Genomic DNA, 21831 nt, shown 5'->3' on the forward strand with positions numbered 1-21831 from the left:
CGAAATTTATATTAAAATAGTTTTCATAATTTATATTCAACCCTCTCGCTTTACAGAACCGGTCCTATTTACTACCGATTATATTTTATTTCTTACTCGGGGGATAATAAACCTCAATCGCTTGATGCTTGCATGGAATGTGATACAAAAAGAAGTGTTGTTGGTTTTTAGAAAGCATGTAATATACACCAAGCTTCTTATGTCATAGCATGCTGTATGTTATTTAAGTCAATGTGTCTGTACGCTCACATAAGGATCTATAATTTGCATTATTCTTGTTAATTATGATACATAACTTATGTAAATCAGGTTAATACTGAAGTCCTGTCCTTGCAGTATAAATGCATGCAATAGGTTTTTACCGTATTTTATTTTTTTCAAGTGAAATGCAAAGGATCCGTAAACAACAGAACATCCGACAAGCCCGTTGCCTTTGATTGTCAACATGACACACACATGCGATATGTAACTATTACCTTTTCTTTATGTTTGTTGATTGTGTTCAACAAAAATACTGAAGCTCTATAGGCTAGCATGAGATTATTTCAAACAGATCTATTGTTTAATAAATTAAAATAAAGCTGTTGTTTATTTTACATAAATCAATGTCATGAAATCGTATGAAGCATAGCTTCGAATAAAAAGATGCAGCTACATCTTGTAAGTTTCGTCAAAAATTGTGAACGTTGGTCATCAAAAGCGATGTCTGTCATCCGAATTTTGCATGTATATAGGATCTGGCAAGAGTTGTCATATCATACCATATTTTATTAAACGAGTGCAGGTATTTTGTTAGTAACCTAGCCTTTTACCTATTTTACATTTCGTGACGTCATTTGGTGTTGCAACTTCATTTCAGCAAAATAACAAAATGCGATTGGTCAATAAACGAAAACTAAGCCAATGAAAACAATTAAAAAGTATATTACACGTGTGTAAGATAAAAATATTCGTAATGGTTATATTACATGGGAAACAGGGCAAGGCATGTGATAAAATTGCATCTTATGTAGTTATGATAAATATACTTCAAGAGGACCTATTAAAAAGTAAGTGATAGTAAAGTTATTTAAATGATTGTATGTTTATAACGTGTGCAAGGGTGATCAGTCACCGTCCAACCTCCGTGTAAATTTTAAAGGTTTATATAACCATTGTTGCAAAGCCATGTTCGCATGTGAACATAATTTCAAAGAACCAGTCTTTTTGTGACCATGTCAAAAAATATATTTAATAAAAAATAGTTTTGATGAAAAAGATGACCGTCAGGGACACGATCGTTCCTGATCGAACTCCGAAAGTATCCTTTCGATAAAATCTACCTGGTGTTGAAACAAAACATACTGCAGATAAAGTCCTTCTTCTAAATCATGTTTTAAAATAACTGTATAAGTATTTTTGGACAAGCGCGATGATTGCAGCTAACGTATTACAACGGAATAAAATGATGAAAGCACTCAAACTAAATTGCGAATTTGCAATTGTTATACATATTATATCGGCTCGTTTAATTTTTATGTAAGCTTTGTACTCGCACAAATATATCACCGCATAATAGAACATTTTGTTTTCTAATCGATTTTTTTTTCGAAATATTGTTTTGAATGCGTATGTTAACGAGATATGTATACGTCTATGTATTCTATAGGCTTCACATTACTGCAGTACACTTGTTTACAAAAAACAAACAGTTTTATTCATATATAAAAGAAAAGTGCACGACGACATTTAAAAAATGTTTTACTAATATGTATTGGCTATTTATGTAATATATGTAATGCTTTTTTCGCAATACAGTGAGAAAACGAATCTGTTCACGAGAAGGCAAAAGCCGTAAGGATTAACAGGTAAAGAAATTTAAAAATATTTAAATGTAACTTATCCCATTGATGCATATTTATAATAAGTTCTAACTTATGAGCATTTACGTTACTATTATGAACATTAATTGCTGAGTGTTTTCACTTCTTTTTTAAGTTGAACTATGCTCAATGTAACAAGACATTACAATTTAAAACATGTTTTGTTTCAAAATTAAATTATTTGTGTTACTTATCAGGCTGGTGAAAAACGATATAAGGATTAATTTCTCCAATTATGTACAATATTATATCAATAAGAATTCAGTTATACCTATGCACCCAATTATTCAGATAATGTATTTGTTAGAGCTTTAAGAACATTCAGAATGACAAACATTGTATTACAATATATGTGGCACATGACAAATATGTTTTTAAAAGGTGTGAATAACAACAAAAATATTTACTGATCAGCAATTTTATATGATACGGTAATATATTAACATACACTGCATACTTAAATCATTCAGTCGGATTATATTGAAGGGACCTTTTCAAGTTTTGGTAAATTGACAAAATTGAAAAAAAAATGTTTCAGATTCACAATTTGTTGTTGTAGTTGTGATATTTGTGAGGAAACACTAATACTGAAAATTAACATGCTCTTAAATATCCATAATATTCATCTTTTGACGATTTAAAATCCTGAAAAGTTTTAAGCGTTGCATTAATTGTATTATTATTCTTTACTGGAGCTTTTTAGATCCATTGCGTACATTTATCAATATAAAGCATTTAATGACAAACTTCAATACATACCAAAATCTGTGAAAATGTCTCTTTAATTATAAGAAAAAATATTAAGTAGCTGTGAATGTAAATCGAATGAGGTTTAATTTAAATGAGTTTCCTGAACATAACTACGCATACAGTTTGATGTTCCATATCATGAAACCATTTTTATCTAAGATTTTATTAAAAGAGGCGTTCATTTAAAACTACAAGACCTCGCTCTGTACAGCTTAAAGTTATTTGTGACATATTTAAAACATTATTTGCTAAAGAAACCCAGTCATTTGCTATCATAAAAAAGCTGTGCTAAGTAATTACACTATTTTTGAAGGTAAAATTGTACGCGAGCAATCTAGTTTAAACTGTTACCATAGTATTTGATATGAAGCCTTTTCAGAACCTAATCAAGTAATATGTTTCTGTTATCGAAGTATATAGCTGTTACAAGTGGACAAGACTTTCACTGACATCACATCTACGCCCAATACATAGATTGTTGTTTGATAATTTTACAAATACATGTGAATTTATATCTGGTCTGTAATTAATGTTGCAATGTGTGTTGAATCTGGTGCTTTGGTGCATTTTATCATTATAATAGTACGAAGCATGCATGTTTACATGACTAGTGAGTATAACCATGAGCAAAACGCTTTCGGAGATACATATAATTATATTTAATTCAGGAATTTCTACAATAAAAAAACAATAATTTATTTAAATAGTGACAAATTTATATTTATAAGAAAACTTTACTTTTTCCTTTGAACATTTAAATATAATAATGATTTTATCTAGAAAATATACCTCTATAGACAAGACTACCTCCAACCGCTATTCGTAAAATGAGTTTTTCTAAGCTATTTACTACTATTTTAAAACAAGCGCATGGAATCATTTTGCGAAAATAATGCTAAAATTCCGAAAGCAAAATTCCGATTTAGGAAAGGATCTTCAACCTTTGATGCCATATATATTTTGGTGCCAGTTGTACACCATTTTTTAATGAAAAAAAGCGTCTGAATGTTGTTTACGTTGATATGCTTAAATGTTTTGATAGTATATATCGCAATGCAATCTGGCTAAAAATGTACGAATCCGGTATACAAGGCAAAATATGACGAATAATAAAAATATGTATGAAAATGTGAAATCATGTATAAAAGCACATACTCTGAATACTGTAGCTACGCCGTTTGTTTACGACAAGGGTTGGTAATGTCTCCTATTCTTATTTTATTGTTTGTTGAGGATTTGCAACTTTCGTTTACAACACAACATTCATTCTAATATAAATATGGATGATATCATTATGATTTTACTGTAATTTGCAGACGATTTGGCCATTTAGGGTAAATCACCATAGAAAATACAATCTCATTTAGACAATCTGTACTTTTATTGTATCTCATGGAGGCATACTGTTAATTATATCAAAACAAAAATAATGGATTTTCGCAAAAGAGGTAGAATTCGCCAAGATGAGATATCGAGGTATACTGGGAAAACGATATTAGTCGTCTATGGTTTTAAAACTGGGACCGTTATTTATTATTCTGGTAGTTTTATATTAAACCAGGAGCAGTTAGTCGGAAAATCTCTTAAGGCTATGTTTATTTTGATCTGTAAATGCAACCAGTACCATATCGAACGTAAAACCTGTACTATTTTGTTGGCTCTATTTTAAATTATGCATCAGATATATAGGGCTTTAATAAATTAGAATATAGCGCACGCATTCATTAAAAACTTTGCAAAAGGTTGTTATTATAAATGTTAAAAGCAACACATGTGATGCGACGGAATATGGTGAATTAGGTAGAGTTCCACTGCATGTAAATAGATATGTTCGTATTGTTAAATATTTGCTTCAAGTTGTTAATAGTAAAATAATATCTTACAAACGGTGTATACTCAAGTGAAACATGATTGTGAAAAATGTTATAAAAATTGGGTATCGAATGTTTAAAATATGTTACATGATTATGGATGTTCATATATGTTCAAACATGCAAAAATTAATGAATTATTCATGCGAATTCAGTTATAGAATTATAAATACATTAAAAAAGAATGGTTTGGTGCTGTGAATAATAGTTATGTTTTAGATATGTATAGGATATTCAAAACAACTCTTGAATATGAAACATACTTAGATTTACAGCCAAAACGTTTATAATCATATCTTGTTAAACTAAGGGCTGCTGCCAAACCTTTGAGAATTCAAAGTGGAAGGTACACACGTAATCATATTCCTCGTAATAAACGCTTATATCATTACCAGTAAGGTTAACGTTGTTTTTTTTTTTAATTATTTTGCATTTTCGTTTATTTAGTGGTCCATGTTAATCTTAAAGAAGACAATTGTTTGCAACTATGCTTACGATGGTAAAAGTTAAATGTGAAAATTGAATCTTAAAACTTATGAAATGTATAGCTCTTTTAAGAATTAATAACTTTGTTAAACATACATATATCAAATGACACGGTTTACAATGTAAAATAATCACCTTATAGTAACCTTGTTTAGACACTTGTTAAAATAGTAACATTTACAAATACACATTCATACATATAAATTGTTGGATAAATTATGAACTAGGTACATTCAAATTCAAAAACGTTAAGTGTGAAATTACATACATGTATCTAAAACATTTTTTTTTAATCTAATATTGAAAATCATGTTAAAATTCATAAAAATATATATCATTGAAAATCTAATCAAATTTGATTGACAAAGTAAATTGTATTTGTATTTATGGGAAAATTGTCGCTATAAATATTTAATTACTTTGCTCGGTATATTTACGTTAAATTTTAACCGTTTGTTACGCAATATATCTAAAAATGTTAAATGGGAAAAAGCATGTGCACATTTTTATAAATAAGTAAAATTGCAAATCCCACCGCAATTGAAAAACGAAGTCATATAATGTTTGTTTTTGTTATTGTTACAAAACATATGTATAGAACGAAACAAAGTATGACACTTTTAATGAATATATACAAGATGACGATTTTTTCAATGTAATTAATTAAGTTACATTAAGTGGCTTTTAGGTTTAAAGAGTATAAGATTTTATACAGATATACGTCTTGATTATTATTTTTGGATAATTTTCTAGATCAATACAAAAGATGTACTAACACATATGAAGAGTACATTGTGTAGTTTCTTTTCGGTATTGTTTGTTATAAGTACAGAGATTTCACCAATTACAAATACGCATATCATAATTAAAATTACAGCACTTTTGTTGCATATTATCTATTTCATTTATATTGATATATATATATATATATATATATATATATATATATATATATATATATATATATATATATATATATATATATATATAGCAAGTTTACACATAATCACCTATAGAGCAACAGATTTATTTACAAACCGGCAAAAATATAAACCTCTTATTAGAAGTTTACGATTAAACTTCAAATCGATTCATGCATGATTTGGTAACAGCTATATAACGTTTTACAATACAAAGTAGTCCACATCCACAAATTTATCCCATGTAGGTCCTGACAATATCATTGACTCCTCTGTTGCAGAGTGGACACTTCCTTACATTATGTGCACATTCCATACACATCAAGTGGTGGGCGCATGGTAGAAAAAGCGCGTTTGAATTGTTTACTTTGCATTTTTGGCAAATCAGCATAGTCTTCAAACGCATATTTTCTTCGAAAGCTGTTTCAAAAAAATGTAATTAGATGGAAGAAATGCAATATTACACTTGAAAATCTTACTATATAAATTGAATAAACACGTTCGTAAAAGAAAAACACATATATTTCATAACGAAATGCACATTTGAAGAAATCTATTGAATTAACGACAGGAACGTGTCTCATATTTGCAAACAAAATAAGAATGATTGACGTCCATTATTATCAATCGGAGAGAAATTCTGGTAACCATCCCATAGTGATATAAACGGCAACAGATCAATTGTCTATATGATCATGGACACTACAGACACTTATTAAATTACATTTTGTTTGCGAATGGGAACGTTTTGTTTTTATTTTCAGGCTTCTGAAATAACAAATTGATACTTACATTCCATTGAAGCTGCTTCTGGACGCTCCTTTTCAGTTTTGTCTATTTCATTCACAATATCCTCAATGTTAGGAAAGGGGTTGCCTAAAACAATGTGACCAAAGAGACAAAATATGTATACACATTTAGTTATTTATTTTAAGTTTATGCAGTCATGACTTTACTTCCCATTTCAAGTAATAAAATTAATGTATACACACCTTTCAGTCTCAGGCGATACAGAGCATTGTCAAAGGCTTCGATGCCAAATCCCATGTCCTCTAAGCACGTGGTTCTTAGTGTATCGAGATTAAAATCAAGCTGTTGAAGGTCGCGATGAAGGCTTCCTTGTGCATTAATGGCAGCATCCTATACCGATATAAAATTAATACAATACTGCAATACAATATAGGGGCATTGAAACTTCGGGAGCATTATCATGAGAGCAACTCTGGTTCCAATTTCAACTTATTTTCTTCAAAGCAAATATCCTACACCTTAACACTTAAGGAAAAAAATAGGCATACAAATATGCGACATTACAACAGGTAAAATGCTTTACAGTTCACCGATTCCCAATTTTCCATGAATATTTCAACGCCTTGTGTTATTTAAATATTCGGAGTAATAATCTTAAATGTTCCTTAGTTTTTTTTACACCGCGTACATATGCGTTATCATTCGAACGCTGATATAACTCAGTGGATAAGTCAATATAAATGCTACGTTAAAAAGTTAAAATAGTTGTATACATCCTAAACGAACCCTCAATATGTTAATTGAAAGGAATCAGTACCTAATAAATACTTGCATAAACTAATATATTACCCGCATTTCAGATGTGGAATTCATATTGCGCTGAATTCTTTCAATGAATGCTTTCCCTTTAATTTTCCTTGCAAATCCACATGAGGGAAACCATTTGCAATGTTCTGTCCATGGGTCGTCATTTTCTTCCCAGTTTCGCAGTCCTCCGTTGCAAGAAAAACACCGCACTTCATCACCAACACCTTTCGTAAAAATTATATAAATAATTTTCAATAATTATGGTTTGAAATAAGAATTATTCTGCCTTGATTGTCGATTATAACATTGTCAACCATGATATTTATAAGCGTGCAAAAAGCTATTAATGCGTTCGCTTCTGTGAACGTTGTCATAATACGGACATAAAAATAAAATGTGTTACGGTTTTAGTATGTACATGTTCTAAGTCTCAAATAGGGGTAAAAGAGTTAAGTGTATATATTTTTATAATTTCAAGTCTGTTAATTTAAAACGCATAGTGGTTAGAGCATGATGAAAGCTTTTGTGTGTTCACACTTTTTCATATTATATCCTTACGTTTTGTAATTTGCAATATTCTATTTTGAACAATGAGTGTATGAATACAATACTAAAACTACCCATTGCAGTTAATTATTTTCCATGTGGATCTAAGAGTTGCATGACTACGTCATCTGTGTATACACGGTATTAAGTAAGACATATTATAATTAGAGGAATACCTGTATAGTATAGACCTGCTTCAGCCAGTTGCTCCGGAGTTTTTATACAACAGAAGTTTTCGTTTGCAAAGGTTATCATCCGGGACTCATGCGTACTGAATTGTGGGGATTTGATGAGTTGATTTCCGTCTAAATTAGAATCATTGTTCTTGTTAAAAAAATCCCATAAACAATTACGGTCAATGTTAATCAAATATTTATGCCTGAGTATTCAAGTGATTTTTAAATAATCTATACAATGGCTCGATTAATTGTGAACGTGGGAAATGCAATAGAAACTGTCAAAATGAAATAAGTAAAAATTGTTAGTAATTGAATGCAGTTAGAACAACCGCGTCGTTAAGTCATTCATTAGTTAAGTAAATGTAACTGTAAAGCAAAATTTAAGTTTTCATCCATATAGTTTTTACCTCGATTGCGTAACAATTCTTCATACTGGCGTCGACGAACATTTTCTGGATCCATGCCATTTTTTTCAGCCTGAAAACATTATACGCATATGATAAATCATAGCATACTTGTAATACATATCTCAGCATGTATTATTTACAATATATATCATATATTGACATATATAGTAATGATATATCTAGTTTTTGATGCAAGGGTCATGTAAAAGGCCTAGTTTGCCCTTCTACTTTTAACACAAGTGTGTGTGAGAAACCTGCTTTAGTGATTCCATTCCTTTTATCTGAATACCTGCTACTCAACTGATCACATTGGATTACTGCCAAAGTGACAGTTTTCGTTTATTGAAAACTTCGCAGAAAAGGGCATTCGCAATCTTTGCTCTCACTGATATAACTGGTTATCATTCACCAATACAAACCAAAATGTACGCCTTATTTTTATCAAAGGATTTTTTTGTATTAACTGCAGTTCCATAAAAAAATAAAGACATATAACATAACCCTGTTACTTGAATAGAATATACTTATTTCAAAATTAAGGTCTTTTCATGTTAAATCTTTTTTGAGAAGTCGATCTACAATAAAAGTAACGCACAAATTATACACACTGTAACATTTGTTTGTTCAGTCTCGATTGTATAAGCGGATTCATATACCACGTGGGTTGTGGATTAACATTGCGTTAAGTAGGCCTTTAAGGGAACTGAATATTCATATCTAAAAAATACGTTTACCCGTTGCAGTTTGAGACCGTCTACTCCCAAGATATCTTCCAGATAGGAACAGGTGACAGTATGTTTAACGTGTTCATCAAGGGGGTTATCCATAGGGCTGAAATCTTTTAGGCCTATCCCGCATTGGAAGCATCTGATAAGGTCCATGTCACCTGGAATATATGTTTTACGAAAACCATGAAGATATGATGAAATAATTGTTGAATTATGTGTTGTATGTTTTGCTCTTCACAGCAGTATATTTCCGTCATATCTAGACGAAAAGTTAATCTTTGCCAGTACCTGATGATTTCCCTACTTGAATAAAAGGACTGGGAAGTACACGTGACGTGGTCGGCTTGGGTTTTGAACCAGCGACCCCTTATTTGTTATCCTGCGCCTTAGCAACTGTGCTTATAGGCTAGGAAATTAACGCATATTATTTTTAGTTCATCTGTGCAATGTACAAAGTGTCCTCCGTTATTCATTCGTCGTGCGTCGTGTTTCGCTCATGAACCATAAGTATTTTATTGAAACGACATCTCCTCCTGAACCGCAATACAGATTTTAATGAAGTATACGCGGATGACCCTCTGGCAGGGTGGCTCAAATCGTTCCGGGCCAAAAGATATGTAGATTATCAGAGATAATCATACGCACTAATAATTAAAACTCTAAAAACCTTTTCTGAAACCGTAATGGTAAAGGATTTAACATTGTGTTTGTCATATGTTATATTTGCCATATAATAAGTATATTTAAAACCATAACCCTGTGGTAAAAAATGGGCATACACCATGGATCATATCTTTAATATAGAATTTTCGTGTAAATAACTAAAATAATGACTTTTCTTTAAACTCGATGGTAAGATGTTAAATATTTGGTGTATAGTATTGAATTTTAGTCCTCGTTTGAGTGTATTTATATAAAGCCCCTGGGGAAAACAACAGGATATGTCTAAACGTTCAAATTATTTATATATACTATTTAGTATTTGATTTAAGAAATATTATCATCTTTCACAACTAAGGTCAGAGGTGAAATATTGTGTAATATCGTTTCATGGACTTATATTTTATTCATCACACCCTTGGGGTCAAAACTGATCATGCCTTATCGGCCATATGATTAATATGGACGTAAATTGTAAATACATTGTCAAATATTCTTATAAACGCAATCGTCAGAGGATTGTATTTCGTGAGTTACATCGTAAATAGCTCCTTTACTAAATTTACTCAAACAATACACGGAGAGTAAAAAATTACAACGCACCAGGTTTCATATCATGACTTAAAGTAAATACCTTTAAAACAATATGCTTTAAACTTTAAGGGTCAGGGGTTTCATATTTGGTGAGTAAAATTGTATAGAAGTTCAAATCATGTCCCTTGAATCAAGCCTGGCGATGATTTATTTAGTAACTTATTACAACAATCAATCCTGGAAACCACAAGTACCATATGTTTGATATAACAATAGATAGAGGTCCTATACACAGTGTGTTTTTATAAATGCTATGTAATCAAAACTGAACTCGGCCTGGTTTTACCAGATTAATAAACACTATGCTATTAAACAACTATAATAAATCTCCTCCGAATCCACAGTGGTCTAAGGTTGATAACGTGGTGTTTACATTTCACATTTTGTACAAACTATGTCCTTGGGATCAATTACGGCCATGGCTAGCACTCGCATGATTAAGTTATACTTTTAATAGAAAATCACTTTATAGTCTTCTTTGAAACCTTTGTTCGATAACTGTGTGGTTAAAATTTTGTGATGCGCTTCATAACGAACGACTTGCATATTGCATCTTTTTAAAAAAGCAATGAACCAGCAAAGGTGAACGTATAAATATGTGGTGTGTTATATATTGTTATAGTCATCTACAAAGTGTGTTCAATGCGTGCGTCTGTGGGTTAAAACTAGCCTCACTCAGGGGGGGTTAATATATTTATATTGTCAAATAGCTTTATACATTTTCTCTGCAACAACAAGGCCAAGGGTTGTTATATGTGGCATGTACACTAATATAGTAACCATATATTAAATATGTTCAAATGTGTTTACTGTGGTCATTTACAACGATTGTTAAAATCATGTCCCTGGGTTCGCTACCTTACACATGTGGACAACCTAGAGTCCTTTTGGTCCCCTTACGATAAAAATATTATTAATATCTATTAATGTATAATCATAAATTTTGTACGAATATCCTACCTGTGTAAAAGAAACCAGCAAATACACATTCTTCAGCAGAAGGGTCTGTGTGTGGCCATCTCGTATATGTTTGAAACCTACTTTGTTCTGTGCTGTATTTTGGATACCTGGCTTTTTTTCGTTCCCATGGAAGCGATGACGTGTGTAGAGATTGGACAGAAGGAACGGATTCGTTTGAACAAATTTGTGCTGACTGAAGGCTCGCAATGTGGTTATCTGAAGGAACCCTGGAACACGCGCCAGAGTTTGAGAAGGTGCCTGGTGAAGGACATAACTGCATGGTTGTATCAGTCCTGTTTAATGAACTCGAAAATGATGGTACTATTGCGGCTTTCTGTGCATTCAGTGTTTCTTGATTTATATTTCCATTTGTATTGAAGGCGTATCTAGAGGAGTCCAATGGGTATACCTCTACATTTTGTATTACTAGTACTTTCGTCTTAACTGAGATGACAGGACTTTCTTTGTATTTCGTTTCATGCAGTTCTTCCAACTCCATATAGCTTACGTATCTGTGTTTGCAATTGTTTACGTATTTATAGAGCCGTTCGAATTTTTTAGAATTATCGATTGATTTATGTGCAGTTATGTATTTGCCTTCGTATTCACCACATACGACCAGCTCTTTTGACATCGTACTTGTGAAGATATCGTTTCGCTTCAAAAGTCCGTTTTCCTTCATTTGACTGACCATATCAGGGACATCCGGTAATAAATACACTTCCATATGGCAGCCATCACTTCTAACGTACATGAAGCTATCTGCGAATAAAGCCGCTAGACGTAATATGGCAAACCGAGGTTCCACTGTGGATAATTGAAGTCTTACCACTGTAATAGTAAATCCATTATCAGTTTTAAGATATTCTGTCATTTTTACCAAAGTCGTTGTGCTCTTATGTAAAACGGTCACTGAACGAAGTGCAAATCGAAAGTGAGTGAAGAAAACAAAACCATTTAAGTAAAGATATCAAATATGAAATAACAACATATTCAAATCTGACATTTCTATTCACAGTATATCTTTATTCACTACAAACGGTTCTAAGATCGATTTTTAATGTTGCACATGCATTATCCGTAACAAAACAAATATGGATACATCACAATATTTCAGATGTAAATCGAAAGTGCGTCGTTTTATGATTGTAGACTAATGGATACACTCCAACTCGTTATCTTACGTGAAGTCCTAATGCCAGTGCAAAGTAGTTTATAATCGAGTTTATCGTCTACTGTCTGTACCGTTTCGATCAAACAGTTGTGGTTTACTTCTAGTTGTCGTTTTATTTAATATTATATATTTGTGTTAAGCAAGTTTATGTATTTATTTATAGCAAATTCAGAACAGAACATATGTTAAAAACTTATTTTACTAATTAACACAATGAAGGTTAACACGAAGACATACACTAAGCAATAACAAGAAAACAATATTTACCAAGCGTGCCCTCTTCATTTATATCCATGGCTTTATTTTATTTACTTCTATGAATATGGAATTTAAAATCATCTGTTAGGTTAGGCTTTGTCTCTATCTACTGATGTCATTTGTCATAACCAGTATGTCAACCAAAATATATATTCTAATACTTAAACCTTATTGAACACTTAAAATGATTGAACTACTCTTTTTTCGGTGGTGTTTGACGTAGGTAAAAAAACTAATCATTTCAAGTATGATAAACACATGTAAACGTTTCACACAAATACATATATACTAATTGTTAATATAAAGTAAATATATTGCTTAAATAAATCTAACAAACATGCATACTTAAATAAAAAAAAGTGTGTCAACATGAACTAAAATATATAATGAATTGAGGTAAAAATTACATGAATTATGGTGAATAGTTGCATTTTGACCGATGTTCATTCTAATATGATTCATGGCAATTTCAACATGCGTGTTGTCTATTCTTTTATACTTGACGATTGTTGCAACATGCTTCGTTACTATACACTGTTTGTTTGTTCACGATTCCTAATTCATGATTGAATAACGAATATTTTCACTGTCATTAATGTGTACATTTAAATTATAAGAAACGTGATTCAACTGGACTCTGAAACCAGTGACAATCGGTCTTGCCGCTAAGCGTCATTTACAACGGCAGTTAGCAACAGACAGAAAGCAAAGTGCAAGTTATGTAATAATGCCCGCAGGTGGCGCACGTTTTTTTTCCGTACGTTGAATACATTACTGTTTGGAAGAATGAGAAAAACTAAACTGAATAAACTGAGTACGTTCCCTTTGTTTGATAATCACCGAATAAACTAATTTCGTTTATTGTTGCCATGAAGGCAAGTAGGCTTACTGGGAACACAATAAATTTAATGTCTTGTATGATTTTAATTTTGGTAAGTTGCAGTTGGTACTCCAGAAAGTGTACATGTATTTTAGTCTCAACGGTAGCTTCAGAATACCTGCTTTCGGCCGGGAATCTTTCGATGACTGCGATTTCTGTGTATCGTCAAGGGCGACAGTCCTAATGAGCGGGTAGAGCCCCGTATGGTTCGTAACCGCTGGAGACAAAAGCATTCCTATATAAATGGGAGAAAATATAAAACATATTATCGTTCTACGTGCCTAGTCCAACGGGAAGTAGCTGATCGTCGCGGACAATCGCGAGAACAATCACATCAGGCGCTTGTACAGTACAAGCCAGTCCATTACCTTCCAAGCGGGGGTGTCAAGCCGGAGGAACCACTTGACAAAGGCAAGACGTTCGACCGCCTAAGCGGCTCACAGTAGTCGTGGTCGCATACACAACTGGCAAGCGGGAAATGCGATCGGGGCTAGAGCTAGTCGGCCCCCAGACTCTCAGTCTAACACGGCTTTCGTGCCTTCGAAATGAAGAGCCTTGACGTATCCTGCAAGCTCAACGCGGTCTTTCAACCGAAGCCTAGTTGCGACCAGTCGAACGAACGAGGAAGCTCGCGCAGCGGAGAATCGATCGCCTCTCGCATAGCGCAGCTTCCCAATGGGTGGGTGAGTCGGTCGGCCAGGCTCAACACACACAGTCGCATCATGGGCGACTCGCAGAGACGATAATTAACATTTATAATAAATTTCGTTCTATCACATGCAAACAGCTCCCGACACATGCTGACGAAGGACCCAACGGAGGACGGTTTGTTTGAATATACTTAATGCAAACGAGCATGTGCATAATTACCGACACATACAACTAATCAGTATTTTAAAATGGGTTTGAAGCGGCTAAGAACGACACACTCAAGTATTAAAAGTTATTCTCCGTAGCACGTACTTTGTTTAAATGGAACAATTGAATAATTAGTACGTTGTGAAAAAAAGTATGAGGGAATTTCTGAAAGAAACCTATGCATATAATATTTTACTTTTTAATATATGTGTTATTAGCATAAACTGCTGTAGCATGTGTTTCCTGTACAGTTGTCCTGTATTTAATTGTATTATTATCATTACTATTAAACTCCCCTTTAAATTCTTCATTCTATTGAAAAATCTGTCTGTGGTAATTATTGACCTGCGTTGAAAGTAATATCGATACATTTTTTCGTACTATGCAACTGCAGGAGAAAGATTATTGGTAACACGCAATCTCGGATAACCTATGTTTCGGTCCAAAGCTTTGAACAGGAATTCTCGATGCAATCATTAACATAAGTCTTAATAAATTGTACAGCACGACAGCAATTTAACTACAAAACGATCCAAGCACTAACTAAACGCGTTAGTATAAAATGAGTGTATTTCAAAGTTTATAAGGTCATTTCGCACATAAAGACGCATTATTTCAGGACCTGGCGTATAAACACAGCCTCGCGATATTTTTCACCAGAATCGTTATTTTCTTAATATTTTTAAAATTCGCTAACATGAATAACGGGTCAGGAAAACGGTTTCATGGGTCAATACCGTTTTCTCAATATTGATAAAAGGATATATAAATTCTGTCAAATATGCGATAAACTGTTTTGCTTATTTATTTAAAACAAACTCTAAAAAACTACCAATATAATTTCAACAAATCTCGTTAGATGACACATCATGTATTTTCAATGCATGAACATTAACAGTGTTCGATGCTTTTATTGTAAAATATAGGAAGTACTGTTATTCATCAAACGAGTGTCACATTACCTCGACTTTATATGTGTTGCATATGTGCGTACTTTGTGTAATGTATTTGACAACTTGTGTTCATCATACAACTTGACAGTTCGGGCAGTAGCTGACAGTTTGATAAGAAGCATTTGTTGAGTGTATGATGAACATAATTTGTTAAATACATTACAAAAAGTACATGTGTATTTGCGAGCAGTTATCACATAAAGAGCGCGTGCACCAACTTCCGTTTTATAACAATAGGAATCACATTATAAGTATCTCTCTACGATCGAAACTCAATTTGATTGACCTAGTTAATTATGTATATGCATAGCGTACATGGCTTTTGATCAGTGTTATAAATGCATACTAATTTTAATTGAACGCATTTGCAAACTTTATATCGCATAGTACTTTATAAATCGGATATGAAATATGTCTCGATCTTAAAATCATTTATCATACAATTTGCTGAGTTTGACCAGATAAAAGGGTGCCGTTTATAATATTTTTACTAGGTCAGTAGCTTGTTTTATCAGTTAATGTTTGAAGGTTTTAATATTACTCGGATTCAAGTATGTAGCCATCAATTTTAGTAGCAATACATCAGATAAAACATCACAAACAATCTTATACCTGATGATGTTTTTTCTTTTTAGAAACAAATATTATATTTTGAATAATAATTGTATGCGTTCATGACGGCATGATATACAGACGTCATACAACATATTCATTCCCCTTAACTTGCAAAATCGAAGCAAATATATATAATAAACAGGCTACTGTCCTGTCGTCTTGTGATACATCAGGATCATCACGAATAAAAGGCTCTGCTACCATTAACTTTATTTTATTTTTAGCATCACTGTTTTAAGTACTTTCAATTTTAAATGTCTCTGTGTATAATTCGTTTGTTTGTCATCCATATAAAATTTTGCTTGAAAACTGTGCTCGGTATTTGTTATTTTCCATTATCTACTCTTGAAATAAAGCGCAAATCAAGCCAGGTATATATCTTACAAGGAAAATATAGCTCAAAATAACTCAGGTTTAACAATTTATCATTGAGTATGCTTTTAAGATTAACGACGCTCATTTATCAATATATTCAACGAGCGATTGAACTATAGGTTGAGGGTATTGCTGCATGTAATTGGGTTAAGGTACAAGAATGATTATATGTCTGAACTGCGCAGACTGTGCTTGAAGTTGATCTGTTTTCGCTAGGTTTATGAAAGAAAATGAGTTTAAACAACACATGCCATTATTAAAACAGTATCGTTGTGATAGTTATAAAGCGATACTGACAGTTAATTTAAAAGTGCACTTGAGTTGATTCGATGTTTCATCCAACTGGAAACAAAACCAGAATCACGAACGATTGCAATCGTTTGATACACTTGAAAATATGTTCGCACCATTCAAAACATTATATTTCGATCTTTGCATAGAGAGTCAGTTACTTTTTACACGTCTTTCGAACCGTATTGCAGCCTTTATAAAACACAGTATCACATGTACCCATTTGGACCGGCCTAGAAAATGAAATTCGTGCCTTATTCGGGACGAAAATTCAGTCTTTTAATTTAACATGTTTGTATTCTAACAGAACTTTTCTTTTTAAGATGTATAAGCGTTTGAATGACACTTGCAGGTAACTGAAACGTGGAGGACATATCAAGAACGCTTTTAGCATGCAGCAGAAATTTATGGAATGTACATTAACTACCAAGAGACTGTTTTCGCATTGACAGCTCAAGTCTTGACAACTATATCGATAGTGTTTTTTCAAACCCGAGAGCAGTCAAAACGAGTCGAGAATCGTGCTCAAATCATTAAGATCATTCGTTCATTAACGCGGAATAAATCTAGAAAACTTTATATGAACTAATTAAGCAATATCATCTACCGAAATGTACTAGAAAGTGCTTCGTAAATAAATAACAATACTGTCATCATACAATTTACGGCTTAGCGTTAAGTCCATTGACTATCATGTTCAATTTACTTAGACAACTGCCTTTCAAAATTCCGTGCGTAAAGGTTAAGCGAGAATGTACCGTACTAGCCCACCGAATTAAAACAATTGTCAGGAAATCGCATGGAATGACGGTATACAGTCCTAAAATGTTTATTGTTACACGAATGTTCAGTCTGGCGAAATAGCTCCTCATTATATTTCTAGTGTGATGAGGTTTGGAAATGTCAATTCAAAATTTAATGGGTTAAAAACGGTGGAATGGCGCATTCAACCTCACTCTTAGTCCAGAATTAATCCCTAGCACAAGCTTGTAAATTAAGATTAACTTCATGACAATGGAATTCAAATTAAAAGTCCTTAAATGAAATTTTAATTAGATTTAAGTACCATTCAATTGGTTTAATAAGTACCAGAGCAACAACTGTTTGGGAGAAGGATGAGATAAAATATATCCAAACATGTACTAAATTCCTACTTGTTGACAAGATTGAGAGAGTAGCATTATATAGAATAAACCTCTAATCATCGTCATGCATTTCAGGCTGAAACCATAACTTCATGAGAACGTTTACATTACATACTATTATTCGATTATATGCCATGAATATTGACAGTATGGAAATCCCAGGACTAGTGTGTAGATCTCTTTCTATGACACATTATATAATGTATAGCTAATCAGCAAACGCGAACGAATACTATACAACTTCTGAGTAGTTTCTTTATTATAAAAGACATGACCATGACCAGGCAAACCAACGAGCACTGCCGAAAAATACTAACCATATGTTGTGCAGATCAAATCTATTTAAACTAATACAAGAGTACATAAGCATTCAATATACACTACATGGAAATACACGATTATGTTCGTTCCTTCTATTTATGAATTTGTATATATTTGTGAAAGGTGTGCTGCTTAACGAAGTTACATTATTAAACAATTATGAGACAAGCATGAATAAAGTATTTACAAGTTTAAGCGAATTTACGTCTTAAATGACGATCGCATCATGAAGTACCAATTATAGATCATGGTTGTGACTCTTAGAAAGACATCGGTATGCCTGATCTAAAATGTCAATCATGTTTCGCTTGTCGAATATGTGTATATTCAAGTAAGTTCATTTAAATTTAAAATTATAATTACACCAATTTAATATTTTCTGGAGTAATCTAAATCAAATGCATTTTAAAAGACAGAAAATAAAGACATGGTAAGACACTCATCAAACACTTAATATTCCTTAACGTGTGTTGTAGCTATAGCAAGCACTTTTCACATGTTTTTTTAGAAAAGTTTTAAAGCGTACTATGCAGATAGAAACAACAATAGACCTCGAATAACGAACTGATTGGGAAGATTACTGGGCATTAATACCACACGAAGGAAATCTTACCATCTATAATAAATCCAAAGTTGAAAACGTAACGTTCGTCGTACATAGGTTAGGTAACGTTTTACGGTCACTGATATTTAGACGGAAATGAATAGACGAACAGATTCGAAGAAAAGGATTAAATTGAGTCTAGACCCGTCCAAAATGTTCACTTAAAATAAGTGAGATTTCTTTCACATTGTTTTAAATGTCCACGTTCATCCTTAAATCGGCAATTGTGTGCAACGATGGTCACGACTGTGAAAGATCAATTTGCGAATACAAAGCTGATATTTATAACATATATAACTCGCGCAAATGGTATTATGTTTGCTAAACATAAATTTATCACATAACATAGTTTATAACGATACATATTCATTTTATACACATATGTTGAAATACTTGTTAAGATGTTAAATACCTTCGAAAACAAAAATATTTATATGGTTTGACGAATTATACATCTAGAACAATAAAAACACAAAAACGTTCAAAAATGAATTTACATAACAATTACATTACATAAACGTTAACATTAAAACATATCGACAATCACAATTTAAAAACTAGGAAAATCCAACCAAACTTGATTGACAATGTCAATATGTTTTGCATGTTCATGTATGGGTAAATTGTTTGCATAAATATATATAAAAAATCCAATATATTAACGTCAACGTACACCGTTTGTTACGCAAAATATCTAACATACAATCATGGTTCGTAAATTGTGTAAATACTAATTGTTATATAGCTTTTAAATAAGATAGGCATTTATATAAGAAAATGGCTAAAAAATGCGTAAAGCTACGCAAACACAAACAAGTTAAATGGTGAAAAAACTACATGTGAAACATTTTTTTTAAATAAGTAAGTGCAAAGCCTATAGCATTGAAAAACAAAGTAAATCAAATGTTTTTAATTGTGTTATTTTTACAAAATATGTGTATAGACCGAATAACAAAAGTATGACAAGTTTTGAAAAATATATCTGGCAGTCAAAATTTTAAAATGTAATAAAATAAAAATTACATTTAATGGCCGCCATGTGTTTACTATTGTAAACATAAAATCGTCTTAAGTATTATGTTTTGATAACCTTTATAATACAAAAAGAAAAAAATAATACAATGTGTGGTTTCGTTTTGGTATGGTATGATATAAATACAGAGCGTTCAACAATTTCAAATACTTTATGATGATGAACGACATAACTTACTTAGCTAGTGTAACCTATATACAATGCATTATGATTATGTTCTCATCATTTTAGATATATATAATTTTCTGTCACATTCACAAAACCTGGCACAACATAAACATAAAACTTGTAGTTGACAATTAAACTTCAAAATAGTGATCATGGATAATCAAGCAACAAGCAACAGCAATATGACTTCTAACAATAATAAGTAGTCCACATACATACAATTATCCTATGTAGGTCCTGACAATATCATTGACACCTCTGTTGCAGAGCGGACATCTTTTGACATCATGCGAACAGTCAAAACACATCACGTGATGGGCACATGGTAGAAAAAGGGCGTTTGAATTGTTGACTTTACAGTTTTTGCATATCAGAGTACTCTTCAATCGTTTATTTTCTTCATACACTGAGGCGAAAAATGTAAGTAGTTGGACAAAAGCACTTCTATATTTTAAAAAACTTACTCTATACATTATATACATTATGTTCATAAAAGGAAAAACAAATCGGTTTAATGTAAACATGTGCATTGAATAAATCTATGGTATTAAAGACATGAACACGACTTTGTATGTGTATAAACAAATTAAGAATAATGGGCGTCCACAATTATCAATTTGATGGATATTCTGCGTACCCTAAAATGTGTGATTTATTTACGGAAAATGGCAAATTGTATATATTATTACGAACACTTAATACACCTATTAAATCATTTTTGATTACATTATTTTATTTTAGAATTTCATGTTGCTTAAACAACAAATCGAAACATACCGTCTGTGGAAGCAGCATCTTGAACCTGTTTGGAAGTAGCTTCTTTGTCTTCCTGTTCAAGTATGCCTATTTCAGTTACAATATCCTCAATGTTAGGATAGGTGTTACCTAAAACCAGGTTACAAAAGAGACAAATAATGTTAACACATGTTGTTATTCTATTACAAGTTAATACAGTCACACGTTTGCACGGTTACACACATAATGCAGTTTTACGTACAGTATTTAGTATTAAGTATTTTATACAAACCATTACGTCTCAGGCGATGAACGGCATTATCAAAGGCCTCGATGTTAAATCCCATATCCTCTAAGCACGTGGTCCTCAGTGTATCGAGATTGAAATCAAGCTGTTGAGTGTCGCTGTGATGGCTTCTTTGTGTATAACTGGCAGAATTCTATGCAGGTATGAAATGAATAAAAATGCAGTAATTACAATAGTTGAATACTGAAGTTCTAGATACATTATCAAGCGAGAAATTCGTGTTTGCATTTAATTGAATTTTCATCAAAGCAAAAAACAAATTACATATACACTACAGGAAGAATAATTCGGTATACTACAACGTGACATTACACGGGTTAAAAATGGGATACAGTATACTGATTCGCAATTTTCAAGGAATTTTTTAAGTAGTGTGTTATTTATATACTCGGCGCCATAGCCTTAAATGTATCTGCACGAAACTACAATATTACTATGAATACGTTTTTTCACATTCGAACGCTAATGACACTCAATGATATGATTAGTAAATAAACATGGTACATTACAATATGAATTAACATCGAAAAGGAACATTCAATAATTGCATTGTATTCGATTAGTTAATCAATATTATATACTATCTCTCACTAA

At 32.2% G+C, this 21831-nt stretch overlaps 1 protein-coding gene across 1 annotated transcript in view; it reads right to left on the bottom strand.

The window, feature by feature from the left end:
- Window positions 1-3969: 3969 nt before the first annotated feature.
- LOC127852633 (uncharacterized) overlaps window positions 3970-21831 on the bottom strand; it is a 56592-nt gene continuing 38730 nt past the window's right edge. The window contains exons 6-17 of the mRNA XM_052386586.1: window positions 21223-21370; window positions 20973-21080; window positions 20419-20601; window positions 13951-14049; window positions 11521-12480; window positions 9313-9464; window positions 8579-8648; window positions 8169-8297; window positions 7489-7670; window positions 6882-7029; window positions 6682-6765; window positions 3970-6309 (exon numbers count right to left, since the gene is read on the bottom strand). Of these exons, the coding sequence (XP_052242546.1) occupies window positions 6125-6309; window positions 6682-6765; window positions 6882-7029; window positions 7489-7670; window positions 8169-8297; window positions 8579-8648; window positions 9313-9464; window positions 11521-12480; window positions 13951-14049; window positions 20419-20601; window positions 20973-21080; window positions 21223-21370 (2448 nt within the window). The 3' untranslated portion in view covers window positions 3970-6124. The remainder of the gene's footprint in view (window positions 6310-6681; window positions 6766-6881; window positions 7030-7488; window positions 7671-8168; window positions 8298-8578; window positions 8649-9312; window positions 9465-11520; window positions 12481-13950; window positions 14050-20418; window positions 20602-20972; window positions 21081-21222; window positions 21371-21831) is intronic.

The sequence above is a fragment of the Dreissena polymorpha genome, chromosome 12 (genome assembly GCF_020536995.1).
Source record: "Dreissena polymorpha isolate Duluth1 chromosome 12, UMN_Dpol_1.0, whole genome shotgun sequence".
NCBI lineage: Eukaryota > Metazoa > Mollusca > Bivalvia > Myida > Dreissenidae > Dreissena > Dreissena polymorpha.